The sequence below is a fragment of the Sphaeramia orbicularis genome, chromosome 9 (assembly GCF_902148855.1).
Source record: "Sphaeramia orbicularis chromosome 9, fSphaOr1.1, whole genome shotgun sequence".
In the NCBI taxonomy this organism is placed as follows: Eukaryota; Metazoa; Chordata; class Actinopteri; order Kurtiformes; family Apogonidae; genus Sphaeramia; species Sphaeramia orbicularis.
The window spans coordinates 10,718,905-10,738,272 of NC_043965.1; the positions used below are offsets into that span (position 1 = coordinate 10,718,905).

General features: G+C 37.6%; 1 protein-coding gene across 3 annotated transcripts in view; it reads right to left on the reverse strand.

The window, feature by feature from the left end:
• Nucleotides 1–2,570: 2,570 nt before the first annotated feature.
• LOC115425830 (protein unc-13 homolog B-like) overlaps nucleotides 2,571–19,368 on the reverse strand; it is a 240,365-nt gene continuing 223,567 nt past the window's right edge. For all 3 annotated transcript variants that reach the window (XM_030143619.1, XM_030143616.1, XM_030143617.1), the window contains 11 exons: nucleotides 18,589–18,677; nucleotides 18,351–18,488; nucleotides 15,042–15,165; nucleotides 12,020–12,064; nucleotides 11,755–11,826; nucleotides 9,860–10,007; nucleotides 9,000–9,056; nucleotides 8,290–8,373; nucleotides 6,294–6,453; nucleotides 5,876–6,205; nucleotides 2,571–4,932 (listed from right to left, as the gene is read on the reverse strand). In XM_030143619.1, the coding sequence (XP_029999479.1) occupies nucleotides 5,923–6,205; nucleotides 6,294–6,453; nucleotides 8,290–8,373; nucleotides 9,000–9,056; nucleotides 9,860–10,007; nucleotides 11,755–11,826; nucleotides 12,020–12,064; nucleotides 15,042–15,165; nucleotides 18,351–18,488; nucleotides 18,589–18,677 (1,200 nt within the window). In that variant the 3' untranslated portion in view covers nucleotides 2,571–4,932; nucleotides 5,876–5,922. The remainder of the gene's footprint in view (nucleotides 4,933–5,875; nucleotides 6,206–6,293; nucleotides 6,454–8,289; nucleotides 8,374–8,999; nucleotides 9,057–9,859; nucleotides 10,008–11,754; nucleotides 11,827–12,019; nucleotides 12,065–15,041; nucleotides 15,166–18,350; nucleotides 18,489–18,588; nucleotides 18,678–19,368) is intronic.

A 19,368-nucleotide genomic window follows, 5' to 3' on the forward strand; every position in this document is an offset into this window, starting at 1 on the left:
CGTAGGTGTGTGACGTCAGTGTAGACAGCTGATATGCAGACGAAGAATCTGGGTTAGTAAGCATGTGCATGACTTCTGCTGCAGGGGAGGGGAAGGAGAGGAGAGAGGGAGAGAGGTGCAGGTGTAGGTGTCTCACAGCCTAGTTGCTTTGGAATCGTTGTTGCCTGTATCCTCTTCGTTGCTTTGGAACCGTTGTTGCCTGTATCCTCTTAGTTGCTTTGGAACCGTCGTTGCCTGTATCCTCCAGGTCATTGCTGCCAGCGACCAAACGCTGTTGTCTGTTGTATCTGTCTCATCCACGTCTCCTGCCTTGGCCTCAGCCACCTTTGCCTTGATGTCATTTGGTGACCATGGACGATGAAGCAGAACTGGACCATCTGGACCAGAGACTTCCACCATCAGACCTGAGATACCGCTGGTGTCTTCATATTCACAGTCTGGTGGATTCAGATCAAACAGTCTGTCTCAGATTATAACCAGTCACAGTCTCACCCCAGCTGCTTTTTCCTTTGGCTCTGAGTTCGTTGCTGATTTTGACAGTTGCTCTGGTATGACGCTGTTGAGGTTGATGCAGAGGAGGAGGAGGAGCTTCCTGCCCACGGGGACGGACAGTGGCTTCCTGCTGCTAGGCTGTGGGTGTGCCATTGGCTGTGGTGGACACAGGCAGGTGTGGTCATCTTCTGGGAGGAGCTTCAGAGCTGTGAGGTTGGAGTATAGAGAGGAGCAGAGAAAGGAGGAGGAGAACGGGGGAGGAGCAAAAGTTGACGCACTAGATGCAGTTTCCTGTGTGTGACAAAGAACAATCTGTGTCTGTGTTCGGCAAAGTTCTCAAATGTAGTTTTCTGACATTCTGACATTTTGTAAAGACAAGGTACCTTCAGAAGAAAAGTCATCATGTTCACCCCATTCACAGACCCATTTTAAAACATCTAGCCCGTATTTATTATGACTCATGCATTTGAATCTTGGCCCGTCACAATCCGGTGGCAGGACTTAAAATGTGCATTTCCCATCTAACAGGGACAGACCTCAGTCTGGGTTACCGCAGCTGAAGTTATGTTCAATAACACAAAAACACACATTTCCGAAACTACTTATTCATGTCCCCCGTGGAACATTAATCTTCCAGACATGACGATCTGGGCCACAAAAACTTTAAGATGACGAAATTGTCAAATACTGTGCTTTACCAGGCGTTGGGCATCCCCAACTTACATTACGTTGCTGCGTAACTACAACAAAATAATTAATTCCCAACGATAAAGAAATTAATCAGTTGGCATCAACTTTGACCGACAACAAGATTCACAATGTCATGAGCTTTACCCCTACAAAATTATCAACCACAGAATAATAAGAAAATTTGAAAAAACAAGTAGAAAATCGAGCTTTTTTTTTTTTTTTTTTTAATTTCCTTTTCTTGTAAGTCCCGGTCTAATTGTTTCAGCTGATTTTGACTCAAAGAACCCCCCTTCAGAAAGCCAAATGGGCTTGTCCAGACCGCCAGACACTGAACGCTTTCAGAACCATATTTTCCTCATGTCCTCCATTAAAGGCCCTGTCAGAACCTGGACTCCTTTGCTTGGCTCGTTGCCCATAGCCAAATCCTGGTTTGACTGAACCCCTTGACCCTCCGTAGGAAGATTCCACGGATGCTATCCGGCGCAGCCACAGCAGTTGGGCACAAAACAAAGGTCACTGAACAAGTAACCAGTTAACCTCCCACCAAGGCCCTAGTGAGTGCTCCAATGCACGGTTAAAAGTGTTAGTTGTGATGTCAACCGGTTGACTGCGTTCCAAACGCTTTTCCCTTTTATCCATTAAACCAGCCTAACCATGAAACTCACCATTCACCAAAAATCCGAATTGTGCGTCTAGACCAAGGTTATAATAGTTTTGGATTTTTCATTATAGTTTAGTTTTATTTAGTTTGGGCTTTTTTTTCTCTAATTCAGTTAGTTTTTATTAGTTTTTAGAGCAGGTTTGCTACTTTTTATTAGTTTTTATTTTCTTCTAAATGCTTTGTTTTAGTCTAGTTTTTTTTGTTTGTTTGTTTGTTTCTTTTATCTTCTTCTCTGTCATATTCAAATAAATACCAGACAGGACTCTGCTGCTTTCTCCCAACTTTAGTCCTCATGTTTCCAGGTAGAGTGGGGACCAGAAGACGACTGGAAACTACAAGTGACGAGAAGCGTCGGACCATGAAGTGTGGTACGGTGCCGCTAGCCAAAATTGCTAGAGCAAAATAAATCGATTTCGAATCAATCCGACACTGACAAAGACGAAAACAAAGGGAATTTTATCCATAACTTTCATACGTTTTAGTTAGTTTTGTAAGCACACAATACAGTTTGTTAGTTATCATTTTTTCTTTTAATTATAGTTTTTATTTATTTCAGTTAACGAAAATGTTTTTTCAATTCTAGTTTTTGTCATTTTGTTAGTTTTCGTTAACGATAATAACCTTGGTTTAGACGTGCTTTCTGAACGTAGCCTTAGACTCGCAAAGCAATTAAGGTAATTATTTTAAAAAATGTAAAGAAATACCAAAAATGATGCACCCCAATGACTTGATTTATAAATGTTTTATATAGAAAATATTGTTCCAAGTATATTCAACATATGTCACATTAGAATAATAAGTACTTTACATCCATTTGATCAATCTTCATATTTCACAGTACATACAAGAGAAAGATCACACTTCTAGTTGACTTTGTTTTACAGTAAATACATGCTCTGTTCATCGGCTTTTATTTGTACAAAGTTACAGTCGTTTTTTAAAAGTGCAAGAGTTAAGGTGAGAATGCAGCGGTGGCCGTTGTACAACATCCCCTTCATGCACCGTCGGTTACAGGAGGTTATTCAGGATGTGTTAGGATGAATGAACACCACAACTCTGGGCCCGTTTGACTGAATTCTACCAAACAGATCCTGTTGATGAAGGGGAACCAAAGTGCAGTTTTTGGCAAACATGCAGTGAAAGTGGGACGTCTACAACGACCACATCTGTCTGCAAACGTGGCCAAACTCAAGACCATAGCTCGTTCAACATGGCTCAAATTGGCACGTGGTAAACATCCAACGGAACCCGTGGTGGATGAGCAGCCTGGAGGTTTCATTTACAACCGGGACGAGTCCAGTCCTGGGTTCACGGAATCGACGAAGCAGTCAGATGTTCAGAAAGGTTTGATCGGTACATTCATGCATGAAAGGCTGTGACAGTAAACCTCTATTTTTTCCAGTTATCCACAGTAAAAAAAAAAAAAAAAAAAAAAAAAAAAAGGTCATTGAGGTCCTTTAGTTTCCTAAAAGGTCCTCATGTTATTTCACCTCTCAAAGTCTTTTTTTGTTGTTTTTTGGAGCAGATTTACAGTCAACAGTCTATTCAGTTTACAACTAAACTGAAAATGACAGTCCCTTAAAGATGCTGAACAGGCTACATTCAAAACTACCTAGAATTCTTAAGTTTAGATAAAATGTGTCCCGCCCCGTCACCCCCCTCCCCCTGACCCCATGTAAACATTTTCAAATGTAAAATCTCTTCACTTCTCTCTGGCTTTAAGGCTAACAAACTACGAGACCTGACTGTACATTTCAGTTAAAATATCAAAGAATAAGAGAAAACTCAGACTTTCCCACAGAAGCATAAATTCCAAAATTAAACGCTACTAACATTTTAAGGGTCTCACTATTTCCAACATGAGTATAAATAACTTAAATGTAACTTTACAGCCTTAGTGGATGTAAAGTCCTACGTAAAATGGTGTTGGCATTGATGCACTGGCAACAATTACACCATAGGGTTTATATGCAACCTCAGAAAGTCAGGATAAATGTCTCCCCCTGGTGGTTGGCTGTGGTAATGTTCATAAAGCTATGTCACTCTATTATCTAATACACTAATCCAATACATGCTTCATAAAGGTGTTTTTGGACTTTAAATAGATTTCACTTTAAAACACCTTCGTATTCAGTCAGTTTTTATGATATTTGATGTTATAAAAATGGATGATGGGTGACCTGATCTGTCAGATACACATCTACAAACAGATGACATGGCGTCCTCATGTCTGGACAGATGCCACATAACTAATGCGGCTCTGATGATTCCGAAAATGTGTCTTTGTTTTACACAGTGGAATGAAACGGTTGCATCGTCCATCTTTACGTACAATCTATGCACCGAACCAGGACATTTCTATAACAGTAACGTCAACACTGTGATAAAAAGCTGCAAAACTAGCTGCTAACTTCTCTCATTTCTGACATTAAACACTTATTTTATAGAGTTTCCAGCAAATGTATCAGCCATTAATGTTAGCTATTTTTAGCTGTTAGCCAAAAAAAAAAAAAAAAAAAAAGAATAATATTTTTTTGACTCTTAAAACCAGCCCTCTTGACAGTTAGTCTGTTTAGTATTTAAACAAATACTCTGGTCATTATCCGATTTCTGGAGTTATCAGAATATTCAAGTGATCATGTAAACAGGATAATCTGATATGTTTTATCAGATAACAACAGTAATCTGATAATGAGAAATCAGATTAACACACCTGGATTTCTCCCCAATATTCTGATGTCTTCTGCATGGGTACAGGTTAATCTGATTTATTTAGTTTTTTTACGTCTGCGCATGCGTAAACACAGTTAAAATAATAGAAACCTGAAGTTACGTAGTCTACCATCACTACGTATGTATGTACTGTATGTACTCCGAAAAAAATCCGATAATGGACTGGAGTGTCTAAATCAGGTTTTTGATTATTTCTGAGGGGCATGTAAATGCGTCAGATCTGATTACTCCCAGTTATCTGAATTTTATTGTCAAGTAAAAAGGGTCAATGACACGTCCAGTGTTTCCTGTTCTTAAAGTTGACATGTCCGGTGTTTCCTGTTCTTAAACGTTGACATGTCCGGTGTTTCCTGTTCTTAAACGTTGACATGTCAAGCGTTTCCTGTTCTTAAAGTTGACATGTCCAGTGTTTCTTGTTGTTTGTTGACATGTCCAGTGTTTCCTGTTCTTAAACGTTGACATGTCAAGCATTTCCTGTTCTTAAAGTTGACATGTCCAGTGTTTCTTGTTGTTTGTTGACATGTCCATTGTTTCCTGTTCTTAAACGTTGACATGTCCAGTGTTTGTTGTTGTTTGTTGACATGTCCAGCGTTTCCTGTTCTTAAAGTTGACATGTCCAGCGTTTCCTGTTCTTAAAGTTGACATGTCCAGCGTTTCCTGTTCTTAAAGTTGACATGTCCAGCATTTCCTGTTCTTTAACGTTGACATGTCCAGTGTTTCCTGTTCTTAAAGTTGACATGTCCAGTGTTTCCTGTTCTTTAAAGTTGACATGTCCAGTGTTTCCTGTTCTTAAAGTTGACATGTCCAGTGTTTCCTGCTCTTTAAAGTTGACATGTCCAGTGTTTCCTGCTCTTTAAAGTTGACATGTCCAGTGTTTCCTGTTCTTTAAAGTTGACATGTCCAGTGTTTCCTGCTCTTTAAAGTTGACATGTCCAGTGTTTCCTGTTCTTAAAGTTGACATGTCCAGTGTTTCCTGCTCTTTAAAGTTGACATGTCCAGTGTTTCCTGCTCTTTAAAGTTGACATGTCCAGTGTTTCCTGTTCTTTAAAGTTGACATGTCCAGTGTTTCCTGCTCTTTAAAGTTGACATGTCCAGTGTTTCCTGTTCTTTAAAGTTGACATGTCCAGTGTTTCCTGCTCTTTAAAGTTGACATGTCCAGTGTTTCCTGTTCTTTAAAGTTGACACGTCCAGTGTTTTCTGTTCTTAAAGATGACACGTCTAGTGTTTCCTGTTTTTTAAAGTTGACATGTCCAGTGTTTCCTGTTCTTAAAGATGACACGTCCAGTGTTTCCTGTTCTTAAAGTTGACATGTCCTGTGTCTTCTGATCCTGGGTCAGTGTTGGTGCTCATCTTCCCTCCTCCACAGGTCGTGTCTCAGACTTGAGTTTGACGAACTCTTTGGCCACTTCGTCATTGGGCCTCTGGGACAGGATACGCATCACCGTCACCCCCGTCTCGTCGGTGTGGATGCGTGGACCCAGAGGACACCAGACCACGCAGCTCTTACGGTCGGCGACGTCGCGAAGCTGGATCACGGCCACGCCCACCACCCGGTCCGCCCGGCCAAAGCAGTAATCCTTAACCGTCACCTGCAGTTCGTAGCAGTCGGGGGATTCCTTACCCAGAACACTAGAGTGGACACAAGAACAAGAGGATGAACTGAAACTCAACACACTTCGAAGGTTTATGTAGGTGGAGACAAAGACTCAAAACTCACAACTGGAAGGATTCGTTGAACTTGGCCGTCCAACTGTTGTTTTTGGATTTGGTGGTAAACTTGCGTTTCTTGTCGGCCAGGAAGGGGCCGACCATCGAGACTTCAACGAAAGGTCTGAACATTCCTGACGTTTGCCATTTCATGTCATTCACAGCAATAACTAGATAGATAGATAGATAGATAGATATTATTAGACATATTAACCTGTCTTGCTCTGTACTGCACTTATTCCATTGTATTTACTTTTTTATTGCACGGATCACTGTTATTTATTTATTAAGTGGGGACTGCGGATAAAAATTAGCATTGACGCTAACTCTGGCATATGTGCAAGTTTATACTGAAATGGAATGTATAAATGTGTTCATTAATGTGCTCTGTCCCGCCTAACTAAAGAGACATACACACATACATACATACATACATATGTACATACATAAATACATACATATGTACGTACATACAGGGTGGGGAAGCGAAATTTACAATATTTTGAGGCAGGGATTGAAAGACAGTGTATGACCAATTAGTTTATTGAAAGTCATGAGAATTTATTTGCCACAAGAAAATTTACATAATAGAAAATGTTTTTATTCTATGTGTCCTCCTTCTTTCTCAATAACTGCCTTCACACGCTTCCTGAGACTTGCGCAAGTGTTCCTCAAATATTCGGGTGACAACTTCTCCCATTCTTCTTTAATAGTATCTTCCAGACTTTCTGGTAATAGTTTTGCTCATAGTCATTCTCTTCTTTACATTATAAACAGTCTTTATGGACACTCCAACTATTTCTGATATCTCCTTTGGTGTGATGAGTGCATTCAGCAAATCACACACTCTTTGACGTTTGCTTTCCTGATTACTCATATGGGCAAAAGTTTCTGAAAAGGTGTGGATAATAGTGTTAGGTATGATTATGACATAAATATATGTTTGGTTTCAAAACAACTGACATAGTGCTTGCTGAGAAAAAACAACTAAATGTTCATTGTAAATTTTGCTTCCCCACCCTGTACATACAAATATACATACAAACACACATACATACATAAATACATACGTACATACATACAAACATACATACATACATATAAGATAATTCTGCCAAAATGTAGACCTTTGGTACAATACTTTCCCATCTGGCAGCACTCAACATGGATTAACCCTTGTATGGTGTTTGGGTCTGTGGGACCCGTTCTAATTTTTTATTAAAACAAAATGATGAGAAATTATTTTTCAGTGAATTATTTCCTCTCATATTTCCTCTCCTATCTCGTCCTGCTCCTGTTTTTAAGTAGAGTTCTCTGTTTTTAATTCGTCTTTGTCACTTCTAGTTTTCGGTATTTCTGATATGTCCATTGGATGTTTCAAATGTCTTGTTCTGTCTCAGCTATATTGTAAATGAGGTTGCGTGCTCCATATATCTCAGAGTTCGAATAAAATAAAAGTTATGGTGATTATATTACATTTTACTAAAAAAATTAACTAAAAACAAGTAGCACTTTCATTCATAAATGTGATCTAGCAAAGACAAAAATTAAACATATATGCTTTTTATATTGCTTGTAATTGGGATGAAGTAAACATCTGTTGAGTATTTTAACATAAAATTGCTTGATTATGTTGAATTAAAAACCCACAAATGCAGTGGGTCCACCAGACCCACAAACACTGGCTCAATAACAAAAAATATGAACACCATACAAGGGTTAAAAAGTTAGCATTTAAAACTCTTAAATGAAAAGTGGAATGATTATAAGGCTGTTTACTTTGTGGTTGATGGATGGAATCAAAGATCGACACTAAAACATGGTTTATCTGTCTCTGTCCAAATGCACTACTATCTGTCTCCCGGAACATGACATGAAATAACTAATGTACGGTTAATTGTGTAAACCTGAGGTGTTATGCTCCATTTAGTCGTGGATATAAAAGGATGAGGATAAGTTACAGGTTCTGTGTGGATGTGATGAGTGAACTGAAGTCTGCGTCTCACCTCTGACGTTAACCTTCCGTTCTTTCCCCAGTATCATGTCGATCTGCAGCATGGCTTCACCGATGGGCTTCTCCACCCCCGAACCTGCACAAAAAAAAAAAAAAACACAACACAAACACTGATGACTCCACCCTCTCCAACAGTATCTGGTTGGACTTAAAGGAGGCAAAAAAAATTAAAAAAAATTTTCAAAATTGACTTTTCATTTTGTAATAATTTCCACAGATTTGTAAACAGAGATTTTATGGACACCATGTATTTCGAACTTGTGGAAAAAACTGCCTTTTAATTATGTATAGATAAAATAAATAAAACATGTCAGGTTATGTTTTTTTAATATGGTATTTACTATGATTCTGCGCATGTGCTTTCCTTCACCAGCAAAGACATGCAGATAATACTAGAATATAAATGTGTATATAATACTGTTGCTATTGGGTGGAAACCTCGTAAGTCCATTTTTTGTTTTTTTGTCATAAGACGATTCTGTTGGTCAGTCCTCATGTTGACATGTCGATTTTAGAAATATTTAACCAATGAAAAGTGTTGAAAAAGACTCGCGAGTACATTTATTAACTCAATTCATTTATTTAGCATATACATCATTTTTTCAATTTCCTGAAAAATCACTGTTTTGGACATAAGAGGTTTCTGCCCAACAGTGGTAATATGTATAATACTATAATAGGAAGTGTTTAGTGCAAACTTACCCCGATCAGGGCGGATTTTCTCGTTACCAGTGATCCGGATGCCCATGCCATCATGAACTGAGGGAAAAGAGGAGAGAACTTTATTAAACTGGAAACACATGACGGACATTAAACCCTCTACAGTACATGTCTGTATTAGTACATGTACATGTTTGTATTAGTACATGTACATGTTTGTATTAGTACATGTACATGTCTGTATTAGTACATGTACATGTCTGTATTTGTACATGTACATGTCTGTATTAGTACATGTACATGTCTGTATTAGTACATGTACATGTCTGTATTAGTACATGTACATGTCTGTATTTGTACTTGTACATGTCTGTATTTGTACATGTACATAGAATAGAATAGAATCTTTATTGTCATTATGCGAGGCACAACGAAATTTCGTCCAGCAGCTCTTGGCATTAGGCATACATATTTACACACATATAATATAAAAGGCACATCTAAGATATATATATATATATATGTAAATAGAAAAATAGAATAAAATAAAGTGACAAGTATCCATAGTGCAAACATCAAACTTTAAAGTGACCATGGCAAAAAAAAAAAGTTTGATGTTTGCACTATGGATACTTGTCACTTTATTTTATTCTATTTTTCTATTTACATATATATATATATCTTAGATGTGCCTTTTATATTATATGTGTGTAAATATGTATGCCTAATGCCAAGAGCTGCTGGACGAAATTTCGTACATGTCTGTATTTGTACTTGTTTGTATTTGGACTTGTACATGTTTGTATTTGCACATGTCTGTTGCTACATGAAGGTGTTCTTGACCAGGGCGTCGGTGCTCTGTGAGTACTAGTACATGTGTGTATTAGTACTTGTATGTGTACCTTGTGAGTGCTGTGTGGTGATGAAGGTCTTGACCAGGGCGTCGGTGCTCTGTGAGTACAGGGACAGGGCGTATCTCAGAGACGCCAGTTCAGGACTTTTCTCCACAAAGGCTTTCTTCAGCCCGTTTCCTCCTGCGTGGAAGTATTGCTGCAAAAGAAGAACTGACTGATGAGTACGGAAAGCAACTGTCTGTGGATGAATGTAGATGATATAAAGGCCACAGGTGTTGTGCAAGTTACTTCCAAACTGTAATCCATTACAGATTACTTGTTACTGTTATTTCAAAGTAATTCCTTAACTTATAATATTATTGTCTCAGAATTGTAATGCGTTACATGACTCCTGTATTACTTTTGAGTTACATACAGACACTAGTCATAAATGGCGCATGTGCAGTAGAACCCCCCTCCCCCCAAATACAAGAGACAGGAGAGCCTTGGGACGCACACATTTGTGCCCTGAAGTACATGTGGGTAGATAGCTCAGTAAATAACTCTAGGAACGCTAGCATTTTTTTCATCATTTTCCATGTTCAAACAGCGGGTGGGGCTGAGGACACCGGTTGATAAATCAGCAATCGATAAAGAATTCTAACTAGTCATAAACGTTAGCTTACCTTGTCATTGCTGATCACAGGGATCATGCTAATGCTAACTAGTTTCTTAAAGCAGGGTTAGGGTTAGTAATGAGCATACGTCCATGTGGACATGTGGACTGTCTTCTGCTGTCTGCACCCATTGGCTGAACACCAACAGGAAATAGAACTGTACAGACGCATTTTTGATTCCTTAAGGCAGGGGTGTCGAACTCATTTTGGTTCAGGGGCCATATTTAGCCCAGTTTGATCTCAAGCAGGCCAGACCAGAAAAATAATGACTTAATAACCTATAAATAATGACAAATCCAAGTTTTTCTTTTTGTTTAAGTACAAAAAAACCCAATTAAATTATGAAAATATTTACATTTTACAAAAAAGATGTTAAAAGCCTGAAAAAACTAATTTCATTTGAAAAATTAGTGCAATTTTAACAATATTATGTCTTGACTTATTATTTATACACGTACATTTACACACAATGTTCCATAAACATTTGGTAACAGGCAGAATATTGTTAAAATTTTGGAGACTGGAACTAAAATTTGAATAGTTTCTACAATATTCCATCTCTAATTATTAACACAAGTACAGATCACAGTGGATCCATAAATGCACCAAATTTTTAGTAACAATCAGAATATTGTTAAAATTGCACATTTCGGGTTGTTCATCTTTGTTTTTAATTTATGTATTTATTTGCATTTTATTGTGAAAGAATAGTTTTGTAAATGTAAATATTTTCACAGTGTAATGTTCTGGGTTTTTTTTTTTCACTTAAAATTTTTCCACATAATTTTTCACATAGAAAATTTGTAGTTGTCATTATTTATGGGCTATTGTGTTGTTATTTTTTCTGTAGATCACATTGGTCTGTATGTGGAACCTGAAACAAAATGATTTGGACAACCTGGACTGTTCAGGTTCATTTTTGGACTTTCATCCTGCGGGATGGAATGGAACCTTTGGCGGGCCAGATTTGGCCCCCGGGCCACATGTTTGACACCAGTGGTTTAGGATATTGGCATACAGAAACAAAAATCAGTGCCAGTGCCTTAAGGTCTCACGGTCTTACTGTTTTTTTTTTTTGTTTTTTTTTATTTGAGCAATTAAGTTATTGGTGAAAAGTGTGTTGTAACGCAAGCACTATTGAACATGGACTGAGTAAAATATGATTGAAAATTGATTAGTAATGACTTACACTACTGCATTACAGCAAAAAGTAATCTGTTACTGTAATGCACTACTTTACTCCCAACACTGTTCGTGACCATAGAACATGTGTGTGTTGATGTTTACCTTGATGGTCTCCAGTCCTGCATCAATGATCATACACTGTTTGGGCGTCAGGGTTTTGGCTTCACCTCCTCCCTGAAACAAAAACACAGTATTAGGACTTTAGAACATTACACCTGGAAATCACGTGAAATTTGAAAAATGGGATTTGGGGAAATCCTTTAAATGTTGAGCCTTTGACAGGTGACAGATGGCTAACATTTAAATACTAAAATTGACATCATGTTTGAGATTATAAAGAGTTGTGCTTTTTGCTGACATGTTTTACCTTGAGATTGGAGAGTCCTTTAGCTGCTGTGAGGAGCTGAGCACCCTGAAAAAAAAACAAACAAAAACTCAAATTAAACCGCAATGACAAACCCTCGGCCTTCAGTCCACACCAAAGTTTTTGCACATACAGACGTAAGGAAAGATGGATGATGTGCCCCCCCTCAGACCTCAATCCATCCTCAATCCGGACCTCAGTACCTAATTCTACAAGTAACACAATGGACTTGTATAGGGCTGGGTATCACAGGCATTTCCTTAATCGATTTCATTTCAATTCATAAGGTTCTAAATCGATTTATCACAATTTGATTTGATCCGATATCAATTTGATTCAGTATTAACCCCATAATGCCAAACGTATCATATTTGACACGAGTTTTGAAGCCCTCTACATGATCAGTGTGATTTTTTTTTTCTTGAAAAACCTGATGTATACAATAAGATACATGCAATACACAGATAATCCACCAGGGGGGAGGAATTCATTCACTAGAGGCCTTTCCAGTGACACTACAAAACTGTCATTAATGAGGAAGAACTTTGACAATTTTGAAAAGGAATTACCAATTTGTTAGACATGTTTATGTTATATTATGGTTTTGTTTGTTCAAAAATAATAATATTTCAGCACTGAGACCCAATGTATCAAATATGATACAAAATTGAAACTCATACATGGAAATTGATATTTGAAAAAATATTTTGTTTGATTGTTCAGAAGGACCAACAAAGGCTCCAGTTTCAAAAAACTGGAATTTTCTGTCAATGATTTAATGGTTTATAGGGTTAAATGATTGATTCAGATTCATTTAGTGATACCAAAGTACAATATTGAGTTGTAACCGGATTATCTGACTAACACAGCCATGCAACAAATCAATACTGGTATCAGTATTGACATTAGAATGAAAATAAATATGAAATTTCAGTAGTAAATATCTGAATCTGCTCTTAAACAATGAACAGGACAGTTTCAACAGTGGCTCAGAACAGACTTCTTCATCTTTATTCTGTTTTATGGCTGGTGGCTTCTAGTGTTAAGGTGCATTACTATCACCCTGGGGCGCCCCTATCAATTTTGGCCCCCCTGAAACCTAATCATGTTGGGCCCTTGGTACAAGAAAGTCACCGGAGGGAAAAAAAAACTCTAGAACACTAATGTCTATGTTTCACCACCAGAGGACGCTTGTGTATAGGGTACCAAACACTGTGGGTTTTACTGTAATACTCCTTTCTTCTGACAGACATGAGGTGCTGTAATCCTGTGATGTACTCATGTTCGTTTCCGTGGCGATACCCAGATACCAAATGGAATCCAGAACACCTACATGACATTATTTATTATTGTCTACAGAGAGGCTACGTTTGTCACTGAGAGGACCACGATGAATTTCATACATCCATCACGAGGACCTGACCCCTGGAAAAGGAACTCTACAGATTAAAGCTGTAATTAGACGTATGTGGTTCTGAAGGTTCCATATGATCTGTAGCTGAGAACATTATTTATCCCCTTAACCAAGGAGAATGTGTTTGGCTTCCACAAGTCAACCCCGCATCATTCACAGGTGAACATCTAGGACTTGGAGATTGCGATAGTGGACTCTATTACAGTTTTTCTCAATTGTTTACACACAAATACTGGTACTTGACACACAAGGACCACAACATGTAAGTCATGCACCAACCCCCCTGAACCAATCAAGGTTATAATAGTTTTGGATTTTTCATTATAGTTTAGTTTTAGTTAGTTTTGACTTTTTTTCTCTAATTCAGTTAGTTCATGTCAGAAAAGATATATAATGTCTTAAAACTTTAATAAAGATATGTGGAAAAAAAAAACAAACAGAATCCATGAATATACAAGAGAACAGCTGTAGAATAGATGTCCACTGTAGTGACCAGTATACATGAAAGGGTTAAAATACTTTTGTTGAAATCTTAAATTTTTGTGAGTCGTACATTTGAGCCCTCCATTTCATATGTCAAGGAGTTCTAACATAAAGTTTCATTTTGCAGGAGAATTGAGGGGTTTTGCCCATTGTGTGTGGGTTTTTTGATTTGTGTGTAGATTTCTGAGAGTATGAGGCATACTTTCAGAAAATGTGTGAAAACAGTCGAGAAAAAGTGAAAGTACCAGTGTGTTTACCTTTTTTAGCATATCACACCATGTGCGTGTGCTACTACAATGTAAATATAAGTAATATTTACATAAGTAAATATAAGTAATATTTAATTCTAATTCTATATTTATATGAAAACCAACTTTCTTATTTTTCCCTTTGTATTTCATTTTTCTCTGCACTTGCTTGTTGTATATTGCACAGTGGAATAAATAAAGTTCTATTTTATCTTAACGCCTGAATTTATAAACAACTATAATAAGTGCTTGTGTTTTCAAGCAGATGCTAAATTAAGTGGAGACTGTTAATTTAACTACGGCATATAAAAAAGATGGAAATGTGGGTATGATGCATATTTGCGTAAACAGGCATAATGGTCAATAGTCATGAAAAAGTAATAAAACAGATTTTCCATCTCAGCAGATGGAGATGGTTTCATTGACAACACTAAATTATCTTCAGTGTCCTGACGAGGTGTGAACTGAAAACATACGACATTTCAGCTGATTCAGGAACAGAAACAGACGTTAACGGGTTGTATCATGTTGTTGTGGGTCCTCACAAACAGACCACAGGCATTTGTGTGTGTTTGTTTATATGTGTGTTTGTATGTATATGTTTGTGTGTGTGTATTTGTGTTTGTTTGTGTGTGTGTGTGTGTTCGTGTGTGGTTTTGTGTGTATTTGTATGTGTTTGTATGTGTATATGTATTTGTGTATGTATTTGCATGTGTGTTTGTGTATGTGTCTGTGTAGAATTGTGTGTGTTTCTGTGTGTATTTGTGTTTGTGTATTTACATGTGTTTGTGTATGCATTTGTGTTTGTGTATATTTGTGTGTATATTTGCTTGTGTGTTTCTGTATGTATTTGTGTGTGTGTGTGTGTGTGTGTGTGTACCAGACTGTCGCTGCTCTGGGGCAGGACGATGGTCTTCTCTAAACTGTTGAGGACGATCTTCCACAGATCCTTCAGGATCCTCTTGAGCACCGTCTTCTCACAGATGTCAGCGAATACACTCAGACTGGATCACAAACACAGACCAACAAACACTCAGTTTAGTCATTCATTCATTCATTCATTCATTCATTCATTCATCCTCTGAACCTGCTTTTTCCTCCCTAGGGTCATTGAACACTCAGTTTATATTTGGTGTGAATCACTCTCCTTTAGTATTCTTTCTCTTATTTACTGTCACACATTGTTTCCACCTACTATGGGTACGGTTACATGATGTTTTTTTAAATCCGATTTATTTTTCCAGAAGAAATTAATCCGGAACTAAAGTACTTTCTCTTCCGTTTACATGGAAATGTTAAACCTGAATAAAGGTTTACATGAGAAACGTTTATTCAGTTCTCGCAGTCCTTCTGTTAGCTTAGCTTAGCATAGTCACTGCATTTCCATAGTTACACGTAGCCAGTTTTGATTTGTCGTCTTTTGTAAGTGATTTTCTGAAATCCAATTCTCCCTAATCATTTCTTTAGATCCGCAACTTACTGCACTCATACAATCTTGGGACTGTTGTGTTGATGGAAGTTGGAAAATCTTTTTGTTGGAAAGGATGCATGTGCTAAGTTAGCTTTGCTTTACTGTTTTAGCTTTGCATAAGTTTGTATTTCCCAAGATTTTATTAGTGCAGTAAGTCACATGGCCATGATTTGAGCCTCAATTTGTGATCATATTGGCCCCACCGGACTAAAGGAATGATTAGGGAGAACTGAATTTCACAAAATCACTCATAAAATACTATGAATCACCTATAAAAGCCTGGCTACGTCTGACCATAGGAATGAAGCCATTATGCTAAGCTAGGATAAGCTAAGCTAACGGAAGGGCTGCGAGAACAAGGCAATCGGTGCACTGCAGTGTAAACTGTTTAGCCCACTTATCAAACTCATTAGTGCATGAGAAATGAATGAATAAAAAACAAGTGGTGAACTATTCCTTCAGGGTTTTCCAGGCTGGCAGATCCCATCAGAATAGCCCACTGGAACGGTTTGGGTTGACTAGACTGCAGTGCATATTCTTCTGCCAGCGCAGAATGTGTGCGTCATCGTGACAGGACAAGACAACGAGCATGAGCAGAATGGCAGGAATAAAGTCCAAACAGAATAAAGGGTTTACATGTCCGAGGAATAATTTAGACCGGATTCAAAAGTGGATTAAACCAGTGACTTTAATCAGGTTTAAATTTAATCCCAACTTTTCTTTTTCAACTGGAATAAGGCGTTTACATGGGCATCTGAAATAGGATGTAACCTTTAATCAGTTTAACCCTCTAGTATCCCGTCCAGCAAGGCCCTTACTAAGCACCGAGTGTGCCTTTTTGGCACACTTGTGGAATAATGTCAAAAAAATTTTCATACAGTTTGTTTTTAATTCTTTTACACTTTTTTCTATTTCATCAATTTGAGCCATAAATAAAATACTAAATACTCAATAACTGTCACATTTTTTTAACCCTTTAAATGCTGTGTGTGTAATGTAAACAAACCATTTTTTTGGATGCAAAAAACACAAAAAAAATTTTTTCAACATACTACATAAAGAGTGGATCACATATTTGATTTTTTTCATCCTGGCATATGTCAATGATTAACTCCAGCATTGGTTAACTTGCATTATTATTTTTGACGCTAGGTCAAATGTTCAAAAATACTAGCATCTGTCACCAAGTGTGTGTAAAATGCACACCTATAAATCAAACTATTAAATATTATATGTTGGTTTATTTTTCTGCTCTAATTTGATTTTATTTTTGTAAATCAAGGTCAGCCCTAATCATACATATCAAATGGAAGAAATAGTGTGTTTTAGGCACACTTGGGAGACAGATGTTAGTCTTGTAATTTTCTTTTGTTTACAATGTGCAAATTTTAGTTGGTGGCCCGAATTTTAAAGATCATACATAAATGAACAACTTTTGAATTCTAACCTTATTTAAATTGTGAAAAATAATGCGAAGTTCTTTAAAATGAAGTGCAAAGTGTGCCTAAAAGGCACACCTGGATACCAGAGGGTTAAACCAGGAATAAAAGTTGTCATGTAAACGCACAGATTGTTTCCACCTAATATGACTGCTTACAGAACTGTAAATAAACATGACTTAAAAGGTTCCATATGAGCCCATCTGCCTCCACCACCTTCATGTTCTACATAATTTTCCGTTGTTCCCTGCTCCAACTTTTCTTATATCTCACTTCCAGCGACGCTCCATTTCATTAAATCTGGTTTACAACTCTGTTCGATCCATTTTACTCTCCTGTATCTGACAGTTCATCACAGCACCATCAACTGTCACCAGATTGGTGACAGATCCACCTTTTAAGCAACTTAAGCTAATCTGATTTTATTTCAAATGCATGCATCCCAAGAGGCAAACAAAACTACTGTAGAAACACTGCAGTTCGGTGTAGATATGAGAGTACTGCCACCTGCTGGAATAAAGGTGCAACTGTTCTAAATTGAATTATTTTCCAAAATCGAAGCTTTGTTTCCTGAATTTCACTGCGATTAAACATTGGTTCCACTGTTGTGTTTCTCACAGACGCTTATTGTGTTACACATGATGCCAGGATCAATACAAAGTTATACAAATCAATATTGGCACTCTGACATTCACTGAATGAAAAGTGCATTATAAATAAAATGTATTATTAGTATTATTATTGAAGTTGTATTTTAGTTCCATCCTAAGTTATTAGAAAGTCAATAAATTGGATCTAAATGTGTTGAAGACTGCAGAGCACATATCTATAAATATTCTAAAATAAACTTCATACTGTTGTTGTTATTGTTGTAATTTTAATATTGATATTTTTTTAATATCATTTCTACTTTTAGACTTTTTGTGGTTATTGTTTAAGCTGATTCTGGAATAAAGCCGTTTGTCATTTTCAGCCATGTCTGTTTCATATTTTTATTATTTTTTCACCTATTCAAAAACTGCAAAAATAATCAATAGCTGCAGCTCTAAATTAAATTATTTGTACTGGCTGCATTATCCTAGGTGTTTTGTCTTTTTTAACCTGTCCTGACTAACACTGGCCTAGACTCTTCTGGACTCCTGGTCTGTAGTGTTTAGCTGCAGTATTTAGCTGGAAAGTCCTGTATTAATAGAAAAACAAGTACCTTATCTCTGCCAACTGCATTTTCTTATGGTGTAACGCCTTTAAACATGAGCTGCTGTGTCAAACCCAGACTTACTTTCCATCCAGGAACTCCATGAGGGGCCTGAGCATGGCGTCGGCCTCGGCCTCGGCGGTGCTGTGGTTGGGGGGGCCTTTGATCTGATACAGGATGTCAGCCGTTTGACGCATGCAGCCGTTGATGCGAGTCTGGAAACTGGAGCCACAGAAGAGAGTGTGGGGAAGACTTCTTCAATCAGTCATGTACTTACTATATACTATATTGGCTGTGTGTGTGTGTGTGTGTTTTCTGTTACCTCTTGGCAAACACTGTGCTGAAGTTGTCCAAAACAGTGTTGAGCTTCACCTGCAGATCATTAAGGATGTCAGCCGCCTCTGTATCCAACTGAAACAGACATGAAAAAAAAAAAAAACCCCACAGTGGACAGGAGAGTGACATGTTATTACAGTGGAATTAAAAACGCCACAATGTTGAAGTTCATACAACACCAAAGTTTACTGTTTGTACTAATTGTATTTATTTGTACTACTTTACTGATAAAGATACTGAGCTCAATTATATTATAGTAATGTTTTCTATCTACAGTATGACCATGTACAATAAGAGGTAAAGCATCAGACAGAACTGACTGTTGTCTAACCCTAAACCTAAACATAAACCTAACCCTAACCCTAACCCTAGCCTAAGCCCTAACCCTAACTGACTGTTGTCTAACCCTAACCCTAACCCAGTGACGATTTCTCACAGACTGCAAGGGAAGCTCAGCTTCCCCTAAAATTACAAAAATTAAATGGTTAAATATGTTTGGTTGTGTTGACATTTCATTGACTACAAATGTGTTAGAACACGTTCATCTCACAGACAAGTTCGTTCAGAATCAGCTTTATCACAAATTAACGGACTCGATGTTGTTCACTTCTCATACGTTCCCGTTGCGCTGTTTTCTCATTCGATCTCTGCTCAGTGCATTTGTCCGTAGACGCTCAGCGTCCATGCACTTCAATGGGACTGAGTGGAACAGTTTTTTTCATTGCCTCAAAACTGGACGGTAATTGGATAAATGCCATGATGTTGT